Source organism: Gordionus sp. m RMFG-2023, chromosome 3 (assembly GCF_954871325.1).
Source record: "Gordionus sp. m RMFG-2023 chromosome 3, tfGorSpeb1-WG-v2, whole genome shotgun sequence".
Taxonomy (NCBI): Eukaryota; Metazoa; Nematomorpha; class Gordioida; order Chordodea; family Parachordodidae; genus Gordionus; species Gordionus sp. m RMFG-2023.
In genome coordinates, this window is record NC_088777.1 from 40,629,469 (window position 1) to 40,655,178 (window position 25,710).

The 25,710-nt window shown below is 26.2% G+C and overlaps 1 protein-coding gene across 3 annotated transcripts in view; it reads right to left on the bottom strand.

The window, feature by feature from the left end:
* Positions 1-10,352: 10,352 nt before the first annotated feature.
* The window catches only part of LOC135926010 (uncharacterized), a 32,009-nt gene continuing 16,651 nt past the window's right edge, over positions 10,353-25,710 (bottom strand). For 2 of the 3 annotated variants that reach the window (XM_065461648.1, XM_065461647.1), the window contains exons 11-19: positions 22,441-22,635; positions 21,703-22,038; positions 17,219-17,455; positions 16,591-16,982; positions 14,744-14,846; positions 14,030-14,276; positions 11,852-12,317; positions 11,457-11,658; positions 10,353-10,646 (exon numbers count right to left, since the gene is read on the bottom strand). In XM_065461648.1, coding sequence (XP_065317720.1) covers positions 10,387-10,646; positions 11,457-11,658; positions 11,852-12,317; positions 14,030-14,276; positions 14,744-14,846; positions 16,591-16,982; positions 17,219-17,455; positions 21,703-22,038; positions 22,441-22,635 — 2,438 coding nt within the window. In that variant the 3' untranslated portion in view covers positions 10,353-10,386. The remainder of the gene's footprint in view (positions 10,647-11,456; positions 11,659-11,851; positions 12,318-14,029; positions 14,277-14,743; positions 14,847-16,590; positions 16,983-17,218; positions 17,456-21,702; positions 22,039-22,440; positions 22,636-25,710) is intronic. The other variant, XM_065461649.1, reaches the window with a different exon arrangement.

A 25,710-nucleotide genomic window follows, 5' to 3' on the forward strand; every position in this document is an offset into this window, starting at 1 on the left:
TAACTAAACTTTCGTAAGTTTTATTTGACTTTTATTTATAAGGTCTAACTTCAAAAATTAATAACTTATTTTATTTAGCTTGTAGTGGAACCACCTTATTTAAATTTGTAGCTATTAAAAATTTCCTCACCACTCTTCGCCTTCCTCTTCTTCATAAAATTAATATAAAATATATTTATAAACCATTTATAAAGTAGACACTATATCAGCATGGGTTTCAGAATTTAAGCCTCAGTGAAAATTATAATTTTATATATTCAAAAAATAAATTTTACAAAATCGGGATACGAACACTAACCCTCATATTTTTTCTGAACCTGAACTCGTAAAGGTTAAGGGTTCATTGAGGCAATAAAAAATTAAAGATGATTTTTGTTTTCTTGGAATCATTCCTCATATTTCAAAATTTAGTTTTTTTAATCCATTTTATAAGTATAAATATTACTAGTAGATAGCCCGTCAAAAATGACGGGGAATGAGAATTTTCTTCTTACTTTTATGAAGTTGTTACCTGTTATTTGAAAATAATATCCAATTTTTATTCTTTTTACCCCCTCCCCCTTCAGGCCGGGTTCAATCCATTAAAACTAAGTGTAAATACTATGGTTTGAGTAAAAATAAATTTAAAGCTTTTACTTGATAATACCAATATTATTTGCTAAATATTACTGATCACTTATACCTAATATTAAATATTAAAAAAAATCCCAGGCAAAGTACAAAGCCATAATAATTATAAAAAATTCTTACAAGCCCAATGAAAGATCATAATAATTTTGGTAGTTGAGATTGAAATAAAAATTTTAAATAATCATAATGAATTTAAAAATACAATCAAAATCAGATTTTCATGGGCCTTAGTTATTTTTGTAGTTGAGAATTTAGAGAATACCAATAAAATAGTATAAATAAATTAACTACTAATACCTTATTAATTAATATAAATTGTAAATAATCATAACTAAAATAAAAAAATAAATTAATATAAGGAAAATTAAAAGATTAAAAATTATGTTCGCTAATTTATAATAATAATTATTTTACAATTAAAATATTCCCGATTATATATACATTTCTATACTATTGATCTGTTGTTTAAACAACAAACTTAAATAATCTTGAACTTTATCCAATCTGAATAATACATCTTATTTTTATTCATTTTTCTTTAACTCATTTGAATCTTCCAACAGTTTTTTGATCAGGCCGAGCCCAGGCCTGCAAAAAAATTTGTTTTAGGCCAATGTCTGACCCATAGTTAATAATAAAAAATTTTCAAGCGTCCAAGCTCATAGTAATTTTCAAAATTTTTTCCCAAACCTAGAAGGTAAATCTCTAAAAACCATATCTATTTTTTATTCTATTTTAACCCAGCTCACTACTATATTCAAGGCCAACCCATTAAGACTAAGAGTGAATACTGTGTTTTTGAATAAAAATATATTTAAATTAGCTTTTACCTGAGGGCCATATAAATATTCTGTGTTAAATATTACATCTATGCTTAATATTAAAAAAATTCCCAAAGGTCCACGCATTTGAGAAAATTTTATCAAACCCACTAAAGACCATAATAATTTTGATAGTGGAGAACTGAAATAAAATATATAAAAAGTCACAATGCATTTAAAAATATAAATATGAAAGTTGCATGGTCCTGGGTTTTTGATCAGGCCTACAGGCCAATTTCTAGCCCATATTTAAAATTTAAAATTTTTCAGGAAACTAAGATTTATATTAATTTTGAAAAAGTTTCTCAAGCTATGTCCAAGTCCAAATTAATTGTGAAAAATATTTTCCAAGCCCAGGAAAACCCAGAATAATTTATTTTTTTACCTTGGATCAAGAAAAATAGGCCTGATATAAGGGGTTTAAAAGAATTAAATCTTTCTAATATATATGTACATTTTTTTTGCCATTTTATATTATTGGGAAAATTTTTCAAAATTATCAATAAATGAAGGGGAAATATCTGATTTACCTATCATTCTAATGGTTAGCTCCTGGTATTTATATGAAATTCATGAATACATATTAAAGTACCATGCTGAAAATATGCTTATCCTAATTTAAATTTTAAACAAACTCCACCCTTCCAAACTATTTATTATTTAGTTTCAAAATATAAAATTAAATTTAAGACATTGTTATTAAATTACAATAAAAAAAATAAAAAGTTTTTCTAAGTTAACAAATAATAGGAGGTTAACTTCAATCATAGTCAAATTATATATAAGTAAAACGAAAAGGTTATACATATAATCAATAATGTTATAATAAGTTATGAATAACATACATTCTACAATTATGAAGTTATGAGAAAATATACAACACTATGGAATGCATGTAGAAATCCCAAATTTTCAGAAAAGATAATAGAGATGCAAATATTTATATGTACTAATTAAAAGATATATAGTTGTATAAAAGTTAACAAATAATAGAAAAAAAATGTTAAATAAGTTATGAATAACATGCATTCTACAATTATGAAGTTATGAGAATATATACAACATTATGGAATGCATGTAGAAAGGCCAAATTTTCAGAAAATATAAGAGAGATGCAAATATTTACTTATGCATAAAAATTACCTAATTAAAAGATATCAATTGATTTAAAAGATCTAATTTTGCAGGACTATTTATTTTTATGTGCTTCATCTAATGAGCCAATGCAGTTTGAAAATCCATGTTTCTCTGTTTCTCAAAATATAAAATGTTGGATTTTCTAACTCTAAAGTAATTAAAAATTATTTATTAATATTAAAAATTATTTATTAATATTAAAAATTATTTATTAATATTACAAATTATTTATTATTAATATTAAAAATTATTTATTAATATTAATTCACTTTTATAAACTACTATTTCTGAAAGTGCCACCATCACATCTATATATATAAATTATTTGTAATTGCTATCAGCTAAACCAAGCAATAGATTTAAAAGATCTATAATTGAAAAAAATGGCAGATTTTTTCAGGATTTTTGATTTTTATGTGCTTACCATCTAATGAGCTAAGGCAGTTTGGAAATCTATGTTTCTCAAAATATTCTTGTACAATCTGAAATGTTTGATTTTCTAACTCTAAAATAATTAAAAATTATTTATGGGCTCATTTCTTTTATTTTTTAAAAATTATAAATAATTAAAATAACATGTAAACTATTTGTAAAATAAAATTTATATAAAAACTATATTAAATGAAATAATAATTAAGCATTTAACTAGGTATGATCAACGGGGCTTATAGACTCATGTATGGATATGCAGTTAGAACGGCAGATTTCAGTTGATATTCTCTGTCGAAGGTAGAAGCCTTCTTTTGGATCACCTGTGATTAAGCGTATGCCCTATTGTTTTGAATAATTTTAGGGCTTGGGGTCTAAATGACACAGTTATCTGAGACTACCGGAACAAACAAAACATTATCAAGGTTGCTATATTTGTTTATTTTTGTGTTTTCGGCTTTCGTGATAGAGTTGGAAGAAAAAGATCTGGCAAAACGATCCACGCAAGTATAATCCCAGGCAAGAGGTAGACCTTGGTTCCAAGGGACTAGCGTCATACCATCTGGTCTGGTTTGATTGTCGGGGCTGAGGCCGGATGGTTCCAGGGTGGAGGGAATATTTGAGGATTTCAATGTTCTGTTGATGATTGATTAGATAGCATGGTTTCTGGGTAATCTTCCTTTTGAGAAACGACAGTGAAGGGGGTGGTTTCCAAGACTTTCGATGTGGGTTTCACATAGGACGCATGATGTAGATGTTATATTTCACATCCTAAGCGAAGGTCTATGGCTATTCTGAGTTATTCGTTGTTAATAACAAGCCTAGATTAAAAATTTACTTAGATATAAACTACTATGTCTGAAAGTGCCATCATCACATCTATATATTTAAATTTGTAATTGCTATCAGCTAAATCAAGCAATAGATTGAAGAAATTCGCCAACAAATCACATGGGAAATACAATTGGCTTTAAATTGCTATGATGATTATCATTGGACAAATATTTTTTAAAAGAACACTATTGGTTAAATTTGATTGACATTTTTTGAGGATTATTATAATAGATTATAGACAATGACATATAGATGATATGATAATGTAATATGCTATATAGGAACAGCTTATCTTGTTTTTATCTAGGTAAAATATTGGGACATTAATATACAATCAAGAAAGTAAAATTTTTCAAGATATTCAATTTAAAATACGAATAATTGTTCCTTGAATACTTATAGTCAGATTTGCGCTAAAATCTCAAAGTGAATTTGAAACATGTTATGATTGTTGGATTTAATAAAACATTTAAAACTAAAATTCATTTTTTGTTAATAAATTAAAAAATAAATAAATGGTGCTATTTTATTAATATTGAGCCATTAGTTTTTTATGCTCTCCAAATCCGAACCCTTTAAATAAAATTATCTCTGAACCCGAACCATTTTTTAATTGAAGGGGTCATATCCCTGACATGAAATCAAATTTTTTATTAATATTATATTTTAAAAATAATGTCAGAAATTTGACACTAATACTACTGATATCTAATTAAAAAGATTTTCATTACTCCGCTTTCTTTGAGCTGTATGTTATTTCGAATAGATTTCACCACCCAGCGATGATTCCTTTGAAATATTTCGATGACAAATTATTTATTCTAAAAATAGCTCGATTATCTGCCTTGATCAAATTTATAAGATGAAAGCCCTTTGCACACTAAGCATTATACGGGATAAAGTGCCCTTAGTTAAGCAATTTTAAAAAAATTTCATTGGGAATATCTTCATCAACCGTTTTTATTTTTCTATCATTATGTCATATCATATCAAGCACGTTGGTCATAGACCTGCCCAAAGTGAGCGAACGTGAATTACATAGTGGCCCGCCCTCCATATAATTAGACCGATTTTTTTTTCAAGGGTACCAACAAACCTTACAACTCCGATGTGTTTTATCATAATGAGTGGAACTACGCCCTATCCAATTAGATTACAGTATAGTTATGAGTGTATAGGAGAAAATATAAGAAGAAAAAGAGTGAAAAAGAAAACTATTTCTTTCAAATACAAAATCGTTATTATTTAATTAGTTAGGGTTTTCGTTTAGATATTGAGAAATTTTATAAATTTTGTACATATTATGTAATCAGTCTAAATGCGTTATAATCTAATAAAATTCTTAAATAAACTTAATATAATCTTTATACTATATAAAAAATCTAAATAGACTTCGTTAAAAAAAATTAATAAAACTTTTAAAACGTTAAAAAGATTAATATTATTTTTACTACGTTAAGAAATTTACTATTATTTTTACTACGTTAAAAAATTTACTATTATATTTACTACGTTAAAAAATTTACTATTATTTTTTACTAAGTTAAAAAAAATATACATGATGGAAGCAAATTTAATATTACTTATTTTTTAAAAATAAATATTTAAAAAATCATGTTTCATACGATATATTTTTGGTGTAATTTTTTTATATGTTAAAAAATATATACATGTGGAAGCAAAATTAATATTGCTTATTTTTTTTTAAAAAATAAAGAGAAAATCATGCTATGGTTATTGTTTAATTTTACGAGTATAAGCATTGGGGAAGTAAATAAAAAAAATACTTATTTTCCTTAATAAATAAAAGAGAAAAAATATTTTTCCTTACTTTTTTTAAATTAAAAATTTTTTTCTTTTTTAAAATGCTTAATTATTATAATTGTATTACTGAAATTTTATTAATATTATCATTTAGCTCAAAAATTTTGATGCGAAAAAAAATTATTGAAAAGGAAGACCATAACCAATTTTACAAAACTTAAAAAAAGAATCAAAACTTGCATTCATAATTTTTCTATTGATAAATATGAAAAATATGAGTGGCTCACTGGATGTGAATTTTCAAATTCTCTATATTGTTGGCCATGCCTATTATTCTCAAAAGAAAAATATGTCTTGAATGATAAAGGATTTTCGGAAATGAATAATTTTTCAAAGGCAGTTAAACGGCATGAAGAATCAACCGCTCATTTGCAGTCGATGATTCAATTAAAAACATTTGGCGAAAATCGTATTGAAAATATTATAGATTCGATGCGTAAAATATCAATCGAACAGGATAATTCAAAAATCAAATAGGGAAATATTGAAAATATTGATCAACTCTATGTTTTCTTGGAATTCATGATGAATCATCTAATTCAGAGAGGAAATTATATTGAAATAATTTATTTGCTCGCAGAAGAAAATTTACTATTGAAACATCATTTAGAAAATAGTACAATTTTTATTGGAATATCATGCGATATTCAAAATGATTTAATAAATTCTATTTCATAAATCTTACACCAAAAAATATTAAATGAATTGGAAGAAACGGAATTTATAATAATAATATTAGATGAAACAACTGATATAAATAATAAATCTCAACTAGCTGTTGTTCTTCGATGTTTTAAATAACGGGACATTGTATGAAAGTTTTATTGAATTCTTTAAATTTGTCATTAAATTCTTGAATGATAAAATAATTATAAAAAATTAATAGGTCAAAGTTACGATGGCGCTGCTGTTATGTCAGGCGTTTCACGTGGACTACAAGCGAATAAGAGACGTCAATCCTTCAGCGCTTTATACTTATTGCTTTGCCCATAAGTTAAATCTTATATTATCAAAATCTTGCAGCAAAATTAAAAATGTAAGGTGTTTTTTACAACTTTATCTGGTTTAGCCAGTTTTTTTAGTACATCATCTAAGTGAACAACGGAATTTGATAAATAAAAAAAAGATTATTTCGAGTAGCCCCAGCGAGATGGGATTTCAATGGTCGGCTGGTTCAAACAGTTTTCATTTGAAGAATCTAGTCGATTTTTTTAAAGTATGATTGATGGAGAATCTGATATTGTTTGGAATAATGTTCTAATAATATCTCGTGGCTATTTAAAAATATTAAATGAAGCAAATTTTCTAATTTTATTATATTTTTTTCAAGAAATTTTGTCAGAATCTGATTTATTATTTGATATACATAAAACTAAAATTAACGATATATCTTATTGTCTTAAAAGTATTAAAGATTGACTAAATTTGTTAGATCAAACCAAAAAAATTTTGATGTTTATTTGAGAAATTTAAAGGTAAAAGAAAAGATTGAAAACAATTTAAATAAAAAACGTAATAGATCCCAGGATTGCTCAATACAAAAGAATTTTATAAAAATTTGATAATTAAAATAACAGATAATATAATCAATGAAATTGATTTTCGGTTCGATACATTAAAAAATATCAAATTCGTCGAATTGTTAGATATTAGTAAATTTCAAATATTTAATCAAATATTTATTAGACAATTAAAATGACAATTATTCTAAATTTTTCGCTCAACACAAGCTGGAAACTGAATTAAAAGTAGTGTTTCGGACTATGAATTTAGAAAGAAAAAGATGTTAATTAAATACTTGAATTTTTAATATGTACCAATTTGATGAAAAGTTTTAGAGTTTTTAAATTATGCAAATTTATCTTAACTTTGGCTTCAACAACAGCAAGTGCAGAACGGGGTTTTTCATCTAAAAAGAATCAAATCTTATTACAGAAACAGGATTTGTTAAAATCGATTATCGAATCTATCTTTGATTTCGATTGAAAATAAATTATTAAAAAATTTAAAATCTAGTAATATTTTTTTTTTATTCAGTACTTGATCATTTTACTCAAATAAAGATGAATTCAACTTATTTATAAATCTTAATTTTTTTTATGGTTTGACTAATAAATAAAAATAAAAAATTTTTTTTGATTGCTTCCCTAGTAGTAAACTTGAAGTTCGTCACTGGTATTTATAACTAGTATTTAATAATTATCTAATAATTTCCTATATTGAGAAATTTTATAAACTTAGTACATATTATGTAATTAAGAACATTATCAAAACCTAGTTAATTTTTTGTTTAAGTGTATTTAATAATTATTACATAATTTTCCTATAAACCTTACATGGCATATAAGTTATCTTACTTAGTACTGGAGTTTTCTAATAGTATAATGGGATATCTAACTTTATATTAAATTTCGTTATATAATTGGAATCTTCCTTTATTAGGGCCTATAAAGATCCCTTGATTTACCTCTATATGAGTCTATATATCCTAGTCATGATGAATTATACTTTTATGCAGCGAATGAATTTTAAAATAACCTTTTTATATATTATTACTAGATAATATCTATTTTGAAACTAATCGCTAATAGAATATTTTAATATGTTTACTTAAAATAGCTTCCTCTCAATCAGTTCTCATTTATAAAGAAGCAATATTTCTTAAAGTAACTTCCTTTAAGTGTCATTAATTATATAGGTGCTGGATATCATTTATCGAATACTAACAGTTAAAGAATATTGGAGGGCTTTCTTAAAATATCTTAAAAATATCATATTAGATACTGACGATCGATAAAGAATTAAAGATCTTCTTTCTTTTTTTTAAAAAAAATAGTTATATGATTACCTTTCTAAAAACTCAGCAGTCATTTGTCAGAAGCTCATAGATAAGTTTTAGAATGGTTTTGCAAGTTTTCCTATCAGAAAAAGCTCGCTTAATGAATTCCCATGATCGAGTTATTGCCGAACCAACTATTCTTATAGGTTAGGAAGGGTTTGATGGTTGACTCCTCAGGATATTTTAAAGAGTGCTCGATATATTAAATTGTTAGGAGCATGTCTAATGATATGTCCTACTAGTTCTATTTTTCTGTATTTCTATATATTGGCAGTGCGTCGCGTTTGGATGGATCAAAAAATATAGTTAGTTATATTGTGCGGGTAGAAGGTTCTGGATATATATCTAAGAAATTTATTAACAAATGTTTGCAACTTTTTATTTTCTGCTTTGCATCGCTCCAAGTTTCAAATAGTATAAGGAAGTAAGTATTAGAACTTTGAGACGGAACTTTAATGGAATTTATATTTGGTTTGATGACGATATTTTCATTAATAACCTATATTTAACTCTAGCGTTATATAATTTGACTATTAAATCTTGTTTAGTATTTCCTCTTCTTTCTAATATTACTCCTAAATATTTTAAATGTACTTCCACAATCGACTTCCCTTGTATCGTTATATTCAAGCGCGATGGGGTGATCATGAGGTCATCATCTTAGTTTTATTACTGTTTATTTCTAACCCAAAGAATTCAGTTTCACAGACAATAATAATTCTCCCATCAGACAAAGATCATCTGCAAATGCAAGAATATTAAGATTCTCAACGCACATCTGTTCCGAGCAAGATGTTATGACTTTCTTTATAATATAGTTTGTAATAAAGTTAAATAAAAGGGGTGATAAAACACATCCTATTTCAATCCAATTTTTATGGGGATTTTTGACCTGTGTGGATTAGGTGGACCGAGTAGTTTTTATAAATATTTTTATCATTTGGCGTGCCTACATCCTCCAAGGCCTTCCACAAACTAGTGTTTATAATAGAATCAAATGCATTTCTAAAATCAAGAGCGATGATAATCAATTGTCTTTTCCGTTTAATAGATCTCTTATTTTGAATTTTTAACGCAAGAATGGCTTCGAGTGTGTTATGCACCTTTCTGAACGATACTAATGAGTCTACGAAATCATGTTCCACTAACGGTCTGAGTCTATTTAAGATAGTGTTGACGAATATCTTATAATCGAATTTAGTGAGATCCCCCTCCAATCTTCGAGATATTTAGGGCACTTTGTTTTAGGGAAATTGGTAAGGATACCCGTAAGCCAATCACTTCAACAAATTCCCTCTTTCCAGACTCTGGTAATGATTGGGAAGAGGATCTCCGCCCATAAAATTGGGTCAGTTTTCAAATACTCGCTGGGGGATTTTATCTGTATTTACTGTTAGAATAGTTGATGGAGATTGTGTGAATGGGGTCGCAAAACTATGTGGGTGTGTTGATTTAGGAGGCCAGAAGTTTCATCAAATTTGTAAATATTAAAAATTATGATTTTCTATTCGTATTTTGATAAATAATTAAAATAATTTTTAATTATGTTAAATATGGTTTCTCTTTATTTTAAATTAGTTTTTTCTTTACTTCCCTTCTTTTGTTTAGACTTATAATACATAATTAAAAATAGATTTTTTTAAGTCACTCTTTTATTTATATTTACATTAAAAATTAACCTTGTCGGGTTTAAAAAAGGGAAAATTTTTGAATCCGATCATTTAAAATTAAGGATTGTGGACACTTTCAGCATACTTTATTTATCAATTTTCTTTTTCAAACTTCAATGAATATTAGTCAAAATATTTTAAATAAAGTGAATAATAAAGTAGGAAATAAAGTTTTGTTTATTTTTATCAACTTTAAAAAATATCATTTTCCCACTCCATCTTGTATAGTCTGCAATTGTTTTAAGATAGTCCGAAGATTTAATCTTGTGCTATATAAGTCTCGGAAATGTATGGGTTTGGTATTGACTCCCATGATAGGGTTATAAGTATTTAAAATGTAAGGATTGGAGTAATGTTCGAGGTGAGGAAATGAATACGTGTTCGAATGCTGATTAGCGTTGTTTACTAAAGAAGCATTGTCGTTGGGATTATCGAACATGAAGTACGGATTATTTTCTAGTTCTTTTTAATTATTTTAAAAAATGATAAAAAAAAGATCAATTATACAGAAGAGCGATTTGAAAAAATATCATTGCCATCTGGTTTATCATCATATCGTTTTTAACTCAACCAATTTTATCGCTGAATTTATGAATTAATGTTATCTTATGCAAATTGGTTACTAATTTTAGTAATGCATCTTCACTTCAACATGTAAATTTGATAGTAGTGATGTAAAATCGCTCCATTTGAGCCAATTTCAAAAAATGGCTAAATCAGTATTTTATCCAGAAAAATATTATGCAAGCCTGAAGATTTTGCTCATAGATGGCACAAAGGTTTGGGCTTGGCGCAATATTTTTCTGGCTAAAATATAGAGCTAGACATATTTAAAAATCGGTTTAAATGGGGTGATTTTACATCACTATTTGATAGCGTCAATTCCTAAATTGAGCGAGAAAGTTTGTGGCTAATTTTAGTAAACTAGAAGGGATGTATGAACTAGATTGCATTTTAAAAAAAAACGTTTAGAATTAATTTTTATGTTTTTTTTAAAAAGTGTGAATGGGGACCCCCTAATGATAGAAATTTTAGTGAGCTGGATTTAGACCAAATTGAGTTAAAACCCTATAAAAATCATCTCGAAGAAATTTTAAAAAGATTAATTCCCTTGTAAGATAATAAGATTAATTTATAATATATAATCTGAGATGCCAACTCAATGATATATGTTTTTTAAAATCAGTTTTAAACTGTATTGTTTAAAATAGGTTGAAATCAATTAAAGTGGCTTCCAATTTCGTTTCAGATAAATTAATCTTTTTTTTAAACCGGCCAATTGTTCTTCGATTTGATCAAGATTTGATTCGAATAAACATTGTTCACAAGCTATTTGATTCAAGGGATTGCTTAAATGGTTGATGCCGGTCAGATCTGTGTTGAGTATGATTGGTTCACGAGGTATAGCTAATTCATTTTTAATGGCATCGGGAAATAAAATATTTGCGGACAGATTTTGTTCATCATATTCAGGCTTTTTTGTAAATATATTGTAAAAAATAAGCAAAATTAAAAGTATTCATACTTTTTTTAAAGCTTAAATTTGATGAAATACTTGCTTTATTAACATATAAGCATAGATTTAGGAGCCTTTAATTGTATGCATGAAAAATACTCAATTTATACAAAAAATAAAAAAAAATATAAGAGTAAAATAATAACTCTACTTTCAAAGTTATTGTATCAGGAAATTTTTCGTTTGCTATTTTTTCATTTGAGAACATATCTTCGACTGTATCGTGAACGCTATTCTTTGAGACATCCATTCTAAATGGTGTCTTTTCAACTTGGTTAGTATTTTCGTCGTTATTTTCAATCATTTCGATATTCGTTTCGGTGTTGATGACTAAAGATTCGGTACTTGTCAAATCACTATAGACACCGTTTAGGGTTTTATCATTAACAGGCAAATTATTATCACATTTGAAATCATAGTTGTCAGTATTTGATTTATCAATGTTATAAGGAATTATTTCGGGGGTATTTTCAAGATTTTTAATAAATTTATCAGATTTCTCAATTTTATTAACACCATCTTTTGGTAAAATAGATTGCTGGGCTTCGTAATCAATAAAAGATAAGGTTTTGTCGCTTGAAGCAGGCATTGTGAAAGGAGATAAAATGGGGTTACATCTAAATTCATAGGCAAGAATAATATGTAATCAAGTATAAAATGTTCACATATCCCTTAAAAAAATTAATACAAACTAGAGGTGGGCGCGGGTCGTGAAATTATGCGTGTGAATGTAAATAAAATTTAAATTATTAGGCGTGACTGGGTGTGACGTGCCTTGCCAAAATATCTGCCTGGCGTGATTGGGCGTGAAAATAAATTTCCTGCGAATCACGGAAATAATTTTTAAAATTGTTATTTTATGAATATAAATTTGCAATTTTATAATTTAATTTAGTTCTTTTAAAAATGAATAATTTTTGGAAAAAAAACTTCTGCATTTTATAAACAATAATTTTTTCCGTCTTATATGAATGAAAAATAATAAATCTTTCAACTCTCAACTCTCGTTCAGCAATGGAAATTTGGTAATAAATAAATTTAGATCGAATGCACTTTATTTTCATTTATCTTTACTAAAAATTTTATCAATATTCAAATGCTAGGATATTCTGAGCGCAGATTCTTGTTACACAATAAATGAGTTTAAAACAAAAATTAGTAAAATTTTGCCAACCTTCTGAAGGTGATACAATAATAATCAAAAACCCTTAAAAAACAGGACATTTTTTAAAGGCAATATTTAATACGCAGCAACAACATAAGGTAGGCTTAATTATAAATCCGAATTTCAAAAGTCTTAATTTTTTAATAGAAGAAGAAAAGGAAGATATATAAAACAATTTTAAAAATGTGAAATGATATAAAATTAAATGATATGCATAAGTCAATGCTAACTATCATTTATAGCCTTTCTAGTTCATCCTGTATACGTAAAAAAACCGTCTTAAAAGATTATTGTCTCATAAAACAAATATCAATGACAATATTTTGAAATTTTGGAAGCAGGAAGCTTTCCTTTTTTGAGAAAATTAGTTAGTAAAATTGTCGCCTGTCAGGGCGGGCTAGTCAAGTGGCATTTAGAGGTTATTTTCTATAGTCAATTGCTTAATAGAGAAAAGGCGAACACAGTTAAAATAAAAAAAACATGGACATTATTCTTTTTCTAAATAAAAATTTTGAATTATAAATTGTAATTATTTTGAATTATAAATTGTAATTATTTTGTGTTATTAATATGGAATAAGAGAAATAAAAACTTTGATAGATTAAATTCAAAAAAGTGTAAATGTATAGCAATAAAGTTTTGAAAAATTTAGAAACACCGTGAATTTTTGGGCGTGATCAAAATATTGTCTTTCGTGAGCGGGCGGATAAGGGCCAAAATTTTTTAGTAGTAAGCATGAAAGGGCGTGAATTTTTTTTATTGCCACCATGAGTGGGCGGGTCATGATCGTGAATAAAAAATTAGGCCGGGGCCCACTTCTATTATAGACTCATTTTTTAAATAACCTATTTTATAAACAAAGCTTGAAAAATATCTTGGAAGATTGCTTGAAAATTTTTGTCCAAAAAATCTTGAGTCATAAAATTTAAGATTTTATTAAAAACTAAAATTATGTTTTAATGGTGGTTCAGATTTTTATGCAAAAAATCACAAGGATTCACTTGCATATAATTTTTACAAAAAAAATTGTATTTGGTAAAATTGGATCAAAAAAACTTTGAGCATTCACAGAAAAATTTTAAATTAAAATCATAGAAGATGTTTTATTTTGAAGAGCATCGAACTCTATTTAAAAGTATTGAATTTGATTATATAAAATTAGACTTGTTATCATCATTATTCTGATATTTATCGCTTGCTATCAATCGAATCCGGGAGCCTCGAATAGCGCATTCCATTTGTAGTGTCCGCCTTTCCAGACTGACGCAACGCGAGTATATCGCCTCATAATTTAAAGCAGCATCGATGACATCATCAGAAGAACCGGTTCCTGGTAAAAGTCTAGCCAAATGGCCTTCATCGCAAGTCCATTGGGAGTGCAAGTAATCACGAAGACGGGATTCATTGCAATCTTATATGAAATTTAATTTAGCAGAAAGGTAATTCATCACAACAGAGAAGATATGTTAAATTATTCTGATTATTAGCCAATAAAGAGCTAATATAAAATAAAAATTATTGATCTCGATTAGGTTTTCAGTCCAGTAAATACGAGAATTCTAATTCCATATTTGAATTTTATACTCTGCTTTAAATAGTCAGCTCCAAAAATGAGTTTTAAGATAAAAAGGGGCAGGTTTATGACTATTTTAATTGTATACATAGAGGGAAGAAAGGAAATGAACAGCTGATAGTTATAACCCATATTTCCCGAAAGAAAAGGGGAGAGACTAAACTCGAGAAGTTGTAAATCAAATTATAATTCTGGAGGAACCAGAAACCAAATTTCAAAGAGCTGGAAAACTAATTAATAAACGGGAATACTTATTATTAAACAGAAAGGTTATAAGCAAGTTTAGTATATATAAAAAACAATACTTGGTGGATTTAGGCAGTAGAAGCAAATGTATTTTTCGGGAATTTTATCTTCTGTTTCAAGCCCCAAGCAAACGAAATGTTGCCAGCAATAGCAGATATCGCACTTTGATATTAAAATCATTTTTTTAAAAAAGAAGGTAATAATGTAATTACTCTCTTTCTTGCCAATATAAATGAGATATAGATTGATTAACAAAACTAATAATTCTATTTAGATTTTTTCTTTAAACATTACCAGCCATTACTATTCAACGTCATTAATGCTCGGCCACTCATATTTTATCTCATGCGGAAATTTTCAAAATAGAAAATATGTATTTATATATATAACTTCAAAATTTAATAAATTTTGATAATCTGGAGTAATAAGTTGACATTTTGAATATGTGTAACGCTTAAAAAATGCTTGACTACCAAAACTGCCTGCGTCAAACTGCCATTTTCAATTTTTTCATGTTTTTGTAAATTATATGATAGTCTACCTTTTTACTTAAGCCATATTCTTAAACATAACTATGAAATATCGTCTGTTTTTCAAAAGGTTAAAAAAAATTTAAAAAAATAAAAATCGTCTTTACTATAGAAGAAATTTAGACATTTGGGCATATCAATAAACAGGAATAAATTATTTCTAAAAATATTTTTAATTTTAGGTAAGACAATGTTATTAGGAATAATTGCAAAAAAACATTCCTCATGTCATTTCTAAAATATTCCATTTTAGATAAAAAAAAATTATTTTATTACATTTTATATAATATTTAATGTATATATAATTAAACAACTAGGAAGGAATTTAGTACCCCACCCCCATATTATTTTTATCTGGATAGGTTTAAAAGGTTTTAGCGGCTTACTTGGAAAAAAAAATCTGGCGAGATTATGCAAGTATGCGCCAAGCAAGATTCACGTAGTTCTTAAAGGACAGGTGGTAGACAAACGTGCAAATGAATGAATGAAATATAACTACTTTATTTTTTATTACAATAGATACAGGAAAAGCTACATCTGATAAAATTCAACCCCTCATATTGCTCAGCATCATCTGAAAAGATTATCTGGAAGAAAAATTTGGTAAAATTAGTCGTTGTTTTTCATCCACGTTGTCTTCAAAAAAACAAAAATTTTCACAAAAGGTACAGGAGATGGGACCTTAAATGCCATGAAATATAAATCTCTGACAGTTGTGTTTCAGGGGGGATACTCATGTCACATCTATATTGACCAATTATAACAACATTTACTTTTCCTGACAAAACCCTAATGAAAACATATGGGGTATAATTAATGAAACCAAGAGTTCAATGTCCGAGAATCTAAGATTCTTACATGAAAAAAAATATGCTTGGTATTCCATATTTATCAACTAACGTTAAAACCTAATTCCATGCCAAAAAGAATATCTGTTCATTGGTAAATCTAAATGCGAAGCAATTCAATTTTTTTAAAAAATGGTCAATTATTAAGAATTTTTTAGCGTCATAATAATTTAATATCAATTACGGTTAGCAACCTTATTTTATATAATTTTCTGATAATTATTATCAATATTTAATTAATTTTTTTTATTAATTATATTATTAATAATATGCTCATATTCAAAAAATATATAAAAATTGAAGAAAATAGAATTGTTTAATATAGATTTTATTTTAAATTTTAAGTTAGTAAAAAAAATTAAGGTGGCCGAACAATAATCGTTAACCATTACAACAAAATATTTTAGCCATCAATATGATGAGTTATGCATAGGTCTATGGTGTTATGTTACGACTATAAATTATTATTTAATAAGAGTATATTTTAGTGCATTATATCAATATTTATATAAGCAAAATAATATATACTTGTAGCATGAGGCCATTCTCCTGAACGGACCCACAAGTGCAATGTATGATTTCCATATCTTCTACATTAATACTTATAGAAGGTTCAGCAGTTTCAAGTTGTATGGTCTTTTTTTTAGGAGAAAATTCAATACCTTTATCTCTATAATTCTTTTTCCCTCTCAATTTCGTCACCTTCTTTTCTACAATGTCATTCGTAACAATTTTTTCTGGCATCATTTTGATGCTTTCTTTGCCTTGGCTAACGTTAAAGATGGACTCGAATTCTTCGTCAATTATTCTAGGCAAGGCAATGGGAGAGCCTATTGTTTTTGGATCATTTTCTTCATGAATTTCTTGCATTTGAAAAGCTGGTGAGAGTATGGGGCTGGATTGGATCCCAGCTTCTGGTTCTAAGATATTAGTAAGATTGATATTGATCATTATAAAAACGGCTACACATTTTAAATAATAATTTGGCAATAAAATATTTTCATTTGCACGATATAAAAAAATATAAAAGGGTAGACTAAAAATTCTGTATATAAATGAATATAACAGTAAAAAAATATTTATAATTATAAAAAGAAGAAAAAAATCATTCATTGTAAATAAATAAATACAATTCAAAATAACAAACACTATGAACCTATGATAGTATCGGTTCCTTTCTCTTGATCATCCAGATCGATAGAGGTTTCATGAATGATTTTTTGTGAATTCGAAGAATCTTTCTTTTTAGGCATAAAAAATGCGCTAGTATTAAAAGTGAGTTTGGCCTTTTTGATTCTATTTGCAGCAATTCGTTTTTTGGGTTTAGCAAAATCAGGGTCATTATTGGTAGATTGTTTAAATATTGTGTCCTCTTTTTTATCTTTAATAATTTCTTGATGTAAACATTTAAAAATCTAACAATAGTTCTATCTGCCATAATTGTGTTTAAATTTAAGAAAAATTTTGGCATTAAATAGATTATAATTCTAAAATAAGATAAGATCTTATTAATTATGAACCAAATTTATTTCATATTTATCTTATCATAAATAATTATATATATGTACCACCAAATCTGGCTACTATATGTCCCTTTTGTTAGGTAATTAAAACAAAATGTCACAAGTGTGTAATATCTATCATAATCATAATGGAAACAAATTAAACATGCATCTATTAATCCTCATCCTTTTAATTTTACATTCACACTAAAATAACCATAATAAAGTTGAAACTTAATAGCAATTAATGTACAGGTAACAAAATTAGTTTTCTAAATCATTATGGATAAATAAAAATTGAAGAAATATAATTTAATAATATTACTCTCACAGCATGTATAACAAATATCAACAATGGAGTTTTAGACACACTTTATTTTAATATTGTTTTTATGGGATTTCCCATCCTAAAAAGGAAAAAAGTCAGTTAAAAAAAAGAAGGTTAGATCAAAAAGGAAGTCTCATCAAACACGGAAAAAGCAAAAAAAAAGTAAAGGATCCGATCAAAAAAAAGAAAGGTATCAACAAAAGGAAAAGTGTCAATTAAAAAATGAAAAATCCAATCAAAAAAAAGGAAAGGTACCACAAAGACCGAACAAAAGGTAACGAGGAAAAGTTCAATCAAAAAAGGAAAATCGTTATTTTTTGTATATTTTAACAAATAATTTTATTTATTATCAATTAAGTTTAATAATTTTGAAATATGATTTTTCTTAAATTTTTAGTTATTTTTCATTTTCTTTCTTATTTTTTTTTCTTTTCCTCATTTTTAATTATTTTTTTTGTCTTTTTAATAATAATTTCTTTATTTTTCTTGTCATTTTTCTACAATTCTATATTTTTTTGTCATTCTTAATCAATATTTTTCCTCTTTTTCATCTTAAATAATAATTTTTTTTAACTCTTTATGATTTTTTTCTCCTTATTTGAATTTCACTAATATTTCTCTTTGGCAATCAAACTTTTTTATTAATACTTGTATATCGATTATTTCATTACAATTGCGATGTATAGTACAAAACAAAATATTATATTAATCATTAATAATTTTCCTTCTACATTTTGGAACATAGGTCTCCATATTTCTAAAATAGTTTTGTGCATTCTTCTCAATTATTCCCCTCTCTTCATGCTCTGTAATACCAATAAATTCCTCCTCATTATTATAACTTTGAATTCTGACTAAATCCTTCTATTGAGAAAACATATTTTCAATAGGATTATGGGAAATGGCGGCAAATATTTTATTGCATGCCCTCGCCTTTCTATCGATTTTCTAATTGTATGTATGGTTATGATTAAATTGAATATTGCAAAAATCATCATATTGCTTTCTTCAAAATGATTTAATATATAATTTACAAAATTTTCAAAGTGTATAGTGTTACAGGGGCCATCAAGAACCTCGAATCAGAATATTCCCGCAATCGTGAAAGCAACTAGTATAATTCATTGTAGTTAGACATTTTTAATAATCTTTTTTTATTGTGCATATCCATATAACCGTCTCATTGATATTGGAAACCCGTTCTCATCGATAAAAATAAATTTTTCTCTCATATAGGCACCATTCATAAACTAATTCGTGCATTTTTTGCAAATCTCGTTATTATTTAATATTTTCTCTAACTGAAAGTAGTGACCCTATACCTAAATCCAGATAGTAACCTTGATGCTGTACTTTTTGATATTTCTACATCATACCTCTCTTTAATCATTTCACATAACTTTTTTAAGGATATGGTGGAATCCAAATTTATACAATTTAATGTATATTCTTCCTGTTCTTGGTTTAGTTTCTTGCGTGCACGTGAGCCTCCTTTGGGTAAACTATATTTTATTCCATTTTTGAGATAGGAGTATTTTATATTTGTTACAGTTTTATAACTTACTTTAAAACATGATGCTATATTTTTGATACTATCCTTTTTTAACGCGTCAATTATTAGAGCTTTTGTTGCACTATCAATGTTTTTTTTCCTTGTTACTACCATATCTTCATGATTTTATTTTTTAAAACAAAGAAAATTTCTTTTTAAAAGATATACTAATCAAATAGAATGAATGACAAATATTTTTAAATGATAAGATTTACCTCATTCATTTATAAATCAAATTAGGTTATTCCATATCCATTTTTTTGTCAGTAATGACTTTTTTATATAAATCAATTATAATTATACTATTGTATTTACATAAAAAATTAGAAATATTTATAAAATAGGTAAATTTATAGGCAATATAAGATTAATCATCCTATTGAAAAACAATAGAAACGTAATTTTAAAAATTGTACTCCCGTAAAATTACAAAAAAAGGATAGGGAATAATTTAATTCTCAGGCAACAATATATAAAAAAAACATACTTGCTAAAAATTATTAGTATTAAATACTTGCATAAATATTAATTTTCAAAAATAAGAATATATGATTTTATTTTGAAAATTTACTTATAATTAGGTATTATAGTTCAAATATATTTAATTTAAAAAGGTACATCATTGCCAAACGATTAATTTAATTCAGCAATTGTAATGAAATAATTTGATATGAAAAAATATTAATAAAAAATATTTGATTTTGCCTTGATTAACACTACATTTTTTGATTGGACCTTTTCCTTTTTTAATCGGACTTTTTCCTTTTTTGATTCACATTTTCCTTCTCTTGATTGGGACTTTTTCTTTTTTGGATGGGAAACCCTGTATCTAGTCGACTCAAAAGATGAACAATTATATGTTATTTTATTTAATATAATAAATTGAATCGTAATTTTAAAATGAATTTATTGTATAAACCACTATTTGAAAAAACATGTTATATTATACATAGATCTATGCCACTAGATAAAAATCGACGATGGTGGCTACTGTTTCATCGGCGGTTTTCGGTGCGCCGAATTGGCTGCGTGGGTGTATTTTAAAATTTTAATAGATGAAAATTAATAATTATATGCATTTTTATTGAATTTATTTGGGCTCTTAGTTTCATAATTGTTATTAGAACTGAAATCTTTTAGGTGTCCAACCCCATACAAATTTTCTCATTTTTATTCATTCTCCTAAATATATTTATAAAATATTTTAAAAATTTACCTTTCTACTAAGTCACATACAACAATAATATTTTATCGATTTATTATAATATTATACAGATTTTATATAAACACTATTTTATAATAGTAAGATATAAATTTTAAAAAAAATACTTAGGTAATAAATATAAATAAATTAAAAATCAAATTTAGCTCAATAATGGATGAATAAATATAGGACATAAAGATGTTCTTTTGTCAATAAGTATTGATTTCAATAGAAAAGATTCTTCCGCTAGGTGTACTTGTTGCAGGTACTTAAGAACTTCTCTAAAATGGCTAGTTTCTGGTTTTTCGGTTGCTTTTTTCTAAAAGGATAGTGTCTTGCTTAAACATGTAAGGTTGACCAAGTAAAATATAACATTCCTGTTTCAAATTGCTAGTGATATTCGAATTTTTATCTAAGATTGTGAACTTTATACAATATCTAAGCTTGATGTTCGAATCTTATCTACAATATGGATCTCTTTTCCCGCATTTCGAGATCGTTTTAATATGTTGTAGAAGCTAAATTGAAATGCTGTTTTATAAAATTAAAATAATTTATGTTTATCAGATTCTTCGTCATTTTTTTCGCCAATTTTAAGAGGTCAACAAAAAAATACAATCATGAATTATGATGCTTTTCATATTTTCCTTTTTTTCAAAGTTAATTTACAGAAGTATCTCCAACATGAGTGCTTTCATAAAAATCAAAGAGAGTTGTAATTTTATAAGTTATAAACAGGGTGGTTTCATTAGTTTATTATAGCAAAGTAGAATAATTTCATTTTATAAATTTAATATTCAAATGTACAAATAATATTTTATAAAGAATGATGTAATTAATAAACTATTTAAATGTATAAATATGATATATTAATTAAATATTATTTTAAAATCTCAGCCCCACTGCCATATTAAAAATCGGTGTCGAATCTATCAGCAAGGATCGGCTCAATCGTGGCTTTTTGGTGTTAGGAAAATTATCGGCGGGGGCGCGAATCAATAGCATATAGATCTAATAATGCTTAAAATTAAATTTATTATTATTATTAGTAAACCCATGTTAGAACTTTCGGTATCCTTAGGAATACTTTGCCTTGGCGACATGCATTGCTTATCGTAACTGACAGTATTTGTAATACCATGGGCACTATAACTTGCTACAGTAGAATTAACTGATAAAAGTCTAGAAAATTTGTGCTTTCTGCGTTCCCTCATTCGCCTCAAAAGTTTAATTTCGGGGTCTAGCTCTTGCTCACCTTCATATGAAGATGCGCTAGAGGAGAGATAAGATATTCTATCATCGTCTGTCTCCATTTTTAAATTATCGACCCTGTTTCCGGTTTTATAGTTGATATGATCGAGTCTGTCTAGCAGTGTCGCGTCTGATTTTGCTTTAGAATAAAGGGATTAAGGTTATAGGGAAAAATAAAAATTTGACAAAAAATCGGATAATTTTATAAAAATTATTTGGGTATCATGGGTGCCAAATGACCATTTCTACATTAAATAAGTTATTCTCAGTGTGATCACTAGCATTATATAACTGAAAGGGGATCAGTTTTAAAAAAAATTAAAATATCTGATTTTAAAAAAGGCTAACATAAATATCATCTCTAAAAAATAAAGTAGGAAAAATAAAATCAAACAATTTTCAAATTTTTTAGAGGGTATTAAAAGTTTCATGGGGCCACCATTACTAACGACACCCCGGTATGTTATAAATAAACTATTTTAAACCGAAGTTTATCAAGATAAAAAGTAATGATTACAAACAAATTATAATTTGGAAAAACTTGTTTTGATTCCATGAAAGTGTAGCAGATGAGATTCTAACAAATACGAATTCCGAAATTCCTTAGTACACCCTTTCTGATCACAGGAATATTTGATTGTCGCTTTCGAAGTGTCAAAATAATCTGCCATATGTGTCGAGTACCTCTTTCTATAGCATCTATTTTGCTTGTTATATTTTTTGGGCATTGATGTGTCTAGAATTAAATAACGATATATTATTATTGATTTAATTAATAATTGTATCATTATTTTTATTATACAACATATTGTCACAATCAGAGGTTGGTGCAGCCCAGCTTGCAGGCCGGGCAAATGATTTTCGCACCAGGTGGGATAAATTGTGGAAGATAATTTTACGGTTTGGGCTAAGATTTTGAAAATGTTTTTAAAGCTTGGGAAAATTTATGCCGTTTTTCTTAACAAATTATTATATGTCGGGCCGAACAACTTGTACAAATATTATTTACAGGTCAGTCAAAAATATTTACAGGCTCTGCCCAGTTTAAAAAAACTAGTGCTGTAAACATTTCTAAAAAAACATTCATTGGCAAAATTCGAAAGCGCTCACGTTCAACTTCAAAAAAAACTCGTTCACGTTCATTCAAAACTTTGTGAATAAATTTTTTTTAAATTTCATATAATATAAATAAATACCTTATATTTTTAAATGAAAATTAATAGTTTCAGGTGAATAAAAAATTTTTATCTTATAAAAAAAAATTCTCATTAATTTTTAATATATAATTAAATATCATATAAAATTTAATTTTTAAAATATAAAACTCTTGATAAAAAACTTAAAAATAATAACGAAATTTCAGATAATCACACTCAAAATAAATAAATTCTAAAAGATATTAACTATTTTAATGTATATAATATATAATGATTTTTACTTTATGTATCTATAATAATAATCATAATAATAATAAGCCTATAAAATACAAGAATCTAAAATAAATTATTAACAGGATACTTATAGTTATATTATATAAAATAATAAATATCTTTTTAAATTAGAACTTGAAGATTTTAAAACTAATATACATTTTGGACATATTTTACATTTGGTAAGGATAGAATTAGTTATTGAATATCTGATGTTACTAATATTTATTATATTTGGGATATGATAATGTTAATTCAACTGATTCTGAATTTAGTAATAACATTCATGCTTATGCTAATCTGTAAAATATAAATAATAATATTCAAATTAAGAAACTATGCTATATAACAGAAATAGTTGCTGGTTAAAAAAACAAATGTGATAAATAAAACAGCTGATTAAAAAATAACCCTTTTTTAAAAAAAAAATTAGATTAATATTAATTATTTTTTTCAAAATAATGAGAAGATCATTTAAAAATGAACGAACGTAAAAAACGAACGCGCTCGTCAAAAAAAACGCGTTAACGTTAAAAATAAAAAGAACGTCGTTCATTATTTTTTTAAAAAAAACGAACTTCGTACAACATTAAAAGCTAATAATTCTTTTTATAGAATTTAGAGATTTTAACTATTTCCAGATTTTGTGGTATAAATTTTATTTTTTAATTTAATAGCTTATTAACAGGAATCCGAAATAAAACAAATAAAAGTTCGGGTTCAGGTAAAAATAACTGTTCAGGGTTCAGGTTTGTCCCTTAAAAAAATATTAATATCGGTTCAATTCGAACCTCTAAAAACAGGTTTGAACTATTTTGCAATATGTGAGCGACAATGCGTTTTTTCCGACAATGTGTAATTTTCAACATTTTTTTAAGCCCGTTTTTTTAAATTTAAAAATCCGATTTTATCGGAAATGTATTGCATCATGTTTGGAATATCTACCCTAAGAATTTCAGGCAATTTAGCTATAAACCTTTGAACTTAATATAATTTATATTCATTTTTTCATAATTTTTTTATATAAATTATAAACGACTCAAAAGTAAACGGTAAAATTGTCTACATTTCATAAGATAGGTTTCTTAGCAAGCTGGAATATATTTCCGGTAAACAGATTTTTAAATTTAAAAAAACGCGCTCAAAATATGATTTAAAATTGAAAAAATAACACATTGCCGGAAAAAACACTTTGATGTTAACATATACAAAGCTAATTATATATGAAGTATGTTTTTTTATATTTCATCATTAAAAACACATATAAAAAATTTATTTCATTATTATTGTACAATATAAAAAATATGTAATCTATAAATTATAACAAATAAAACAACCTTTATAAACTGTAATGAACATTATGTGCTTAAAAAAATAGTGTTGAGCCATAACAATTAAAATGTTCTAGATTCTCATCAGTCAATTAGATTAATATAGAGAAAGTATAAATATTTATTGTTAAAAAACATCTTGTAAACTAACTTGTGTAGCCGACACTGTATAACATAAGGCTAATTATAAAAATCAGAGTACCGATTACTCTGATTTTGCTAATAGTCTAAAATTTAGTAATTAACTAAAATATTTTAATTTTTCCTAATCGTTTTAATAGATTTTGTTTATGTCATTCTTTTTTTAAAAAAGAAAACTATCGAAATCACCTTCAGGTGAAAATGAATTCATTTATGCTGATTCATTTTCACTAGAATTTTCAGTCTTATAAAAATTTAATTTAAAGTTATACCACATTTTAATCACAATCTTCAATATTACATTTAGACTACAGGTAAATAATTTAAATATTAGACTTAATTTATCTCCTAGGCATTAACAAGCGTTTTTTTAAATTTAAATATAAGAAGTTAAATTATATTAATCTTTAAAACAATTCGGATATAAATTTGAATTTTAGGAAAAAACTAGTAATTTTAACATGATTTTATGAGGTTTAACCATGTTAAAAGCATTGTTCAGGTTCGGATAGAAAATCAACAGCTCAAATTCAATAAATAATACGTTTAATGAATTATTTTTTAGAATATGAATTAAATTAATTTCCCTCATTTATGATGAATGCATTATTATAATGTATTGTTTGGAATGAGTATGAGTTTGTTGATAGAATATCTAACCCCTTTAAATTATATTTAAAAATATATTATATAATATTTAAAAAATAATGACTATGATTGAATGCAATTTATAGATTTGATCGATGCAAAGCAATATGTGTATAATATAATAGGTCTATAATAAAAGTATTAAATAAATTTTTACAGCAATATGTTTTGCCTATTTTATCTAAAAATTTAATTGATAACACCCCAATAAATTTACCACACCCCTCTTAAAAAATTGGAAGCAAACTGAAACTAACCCCA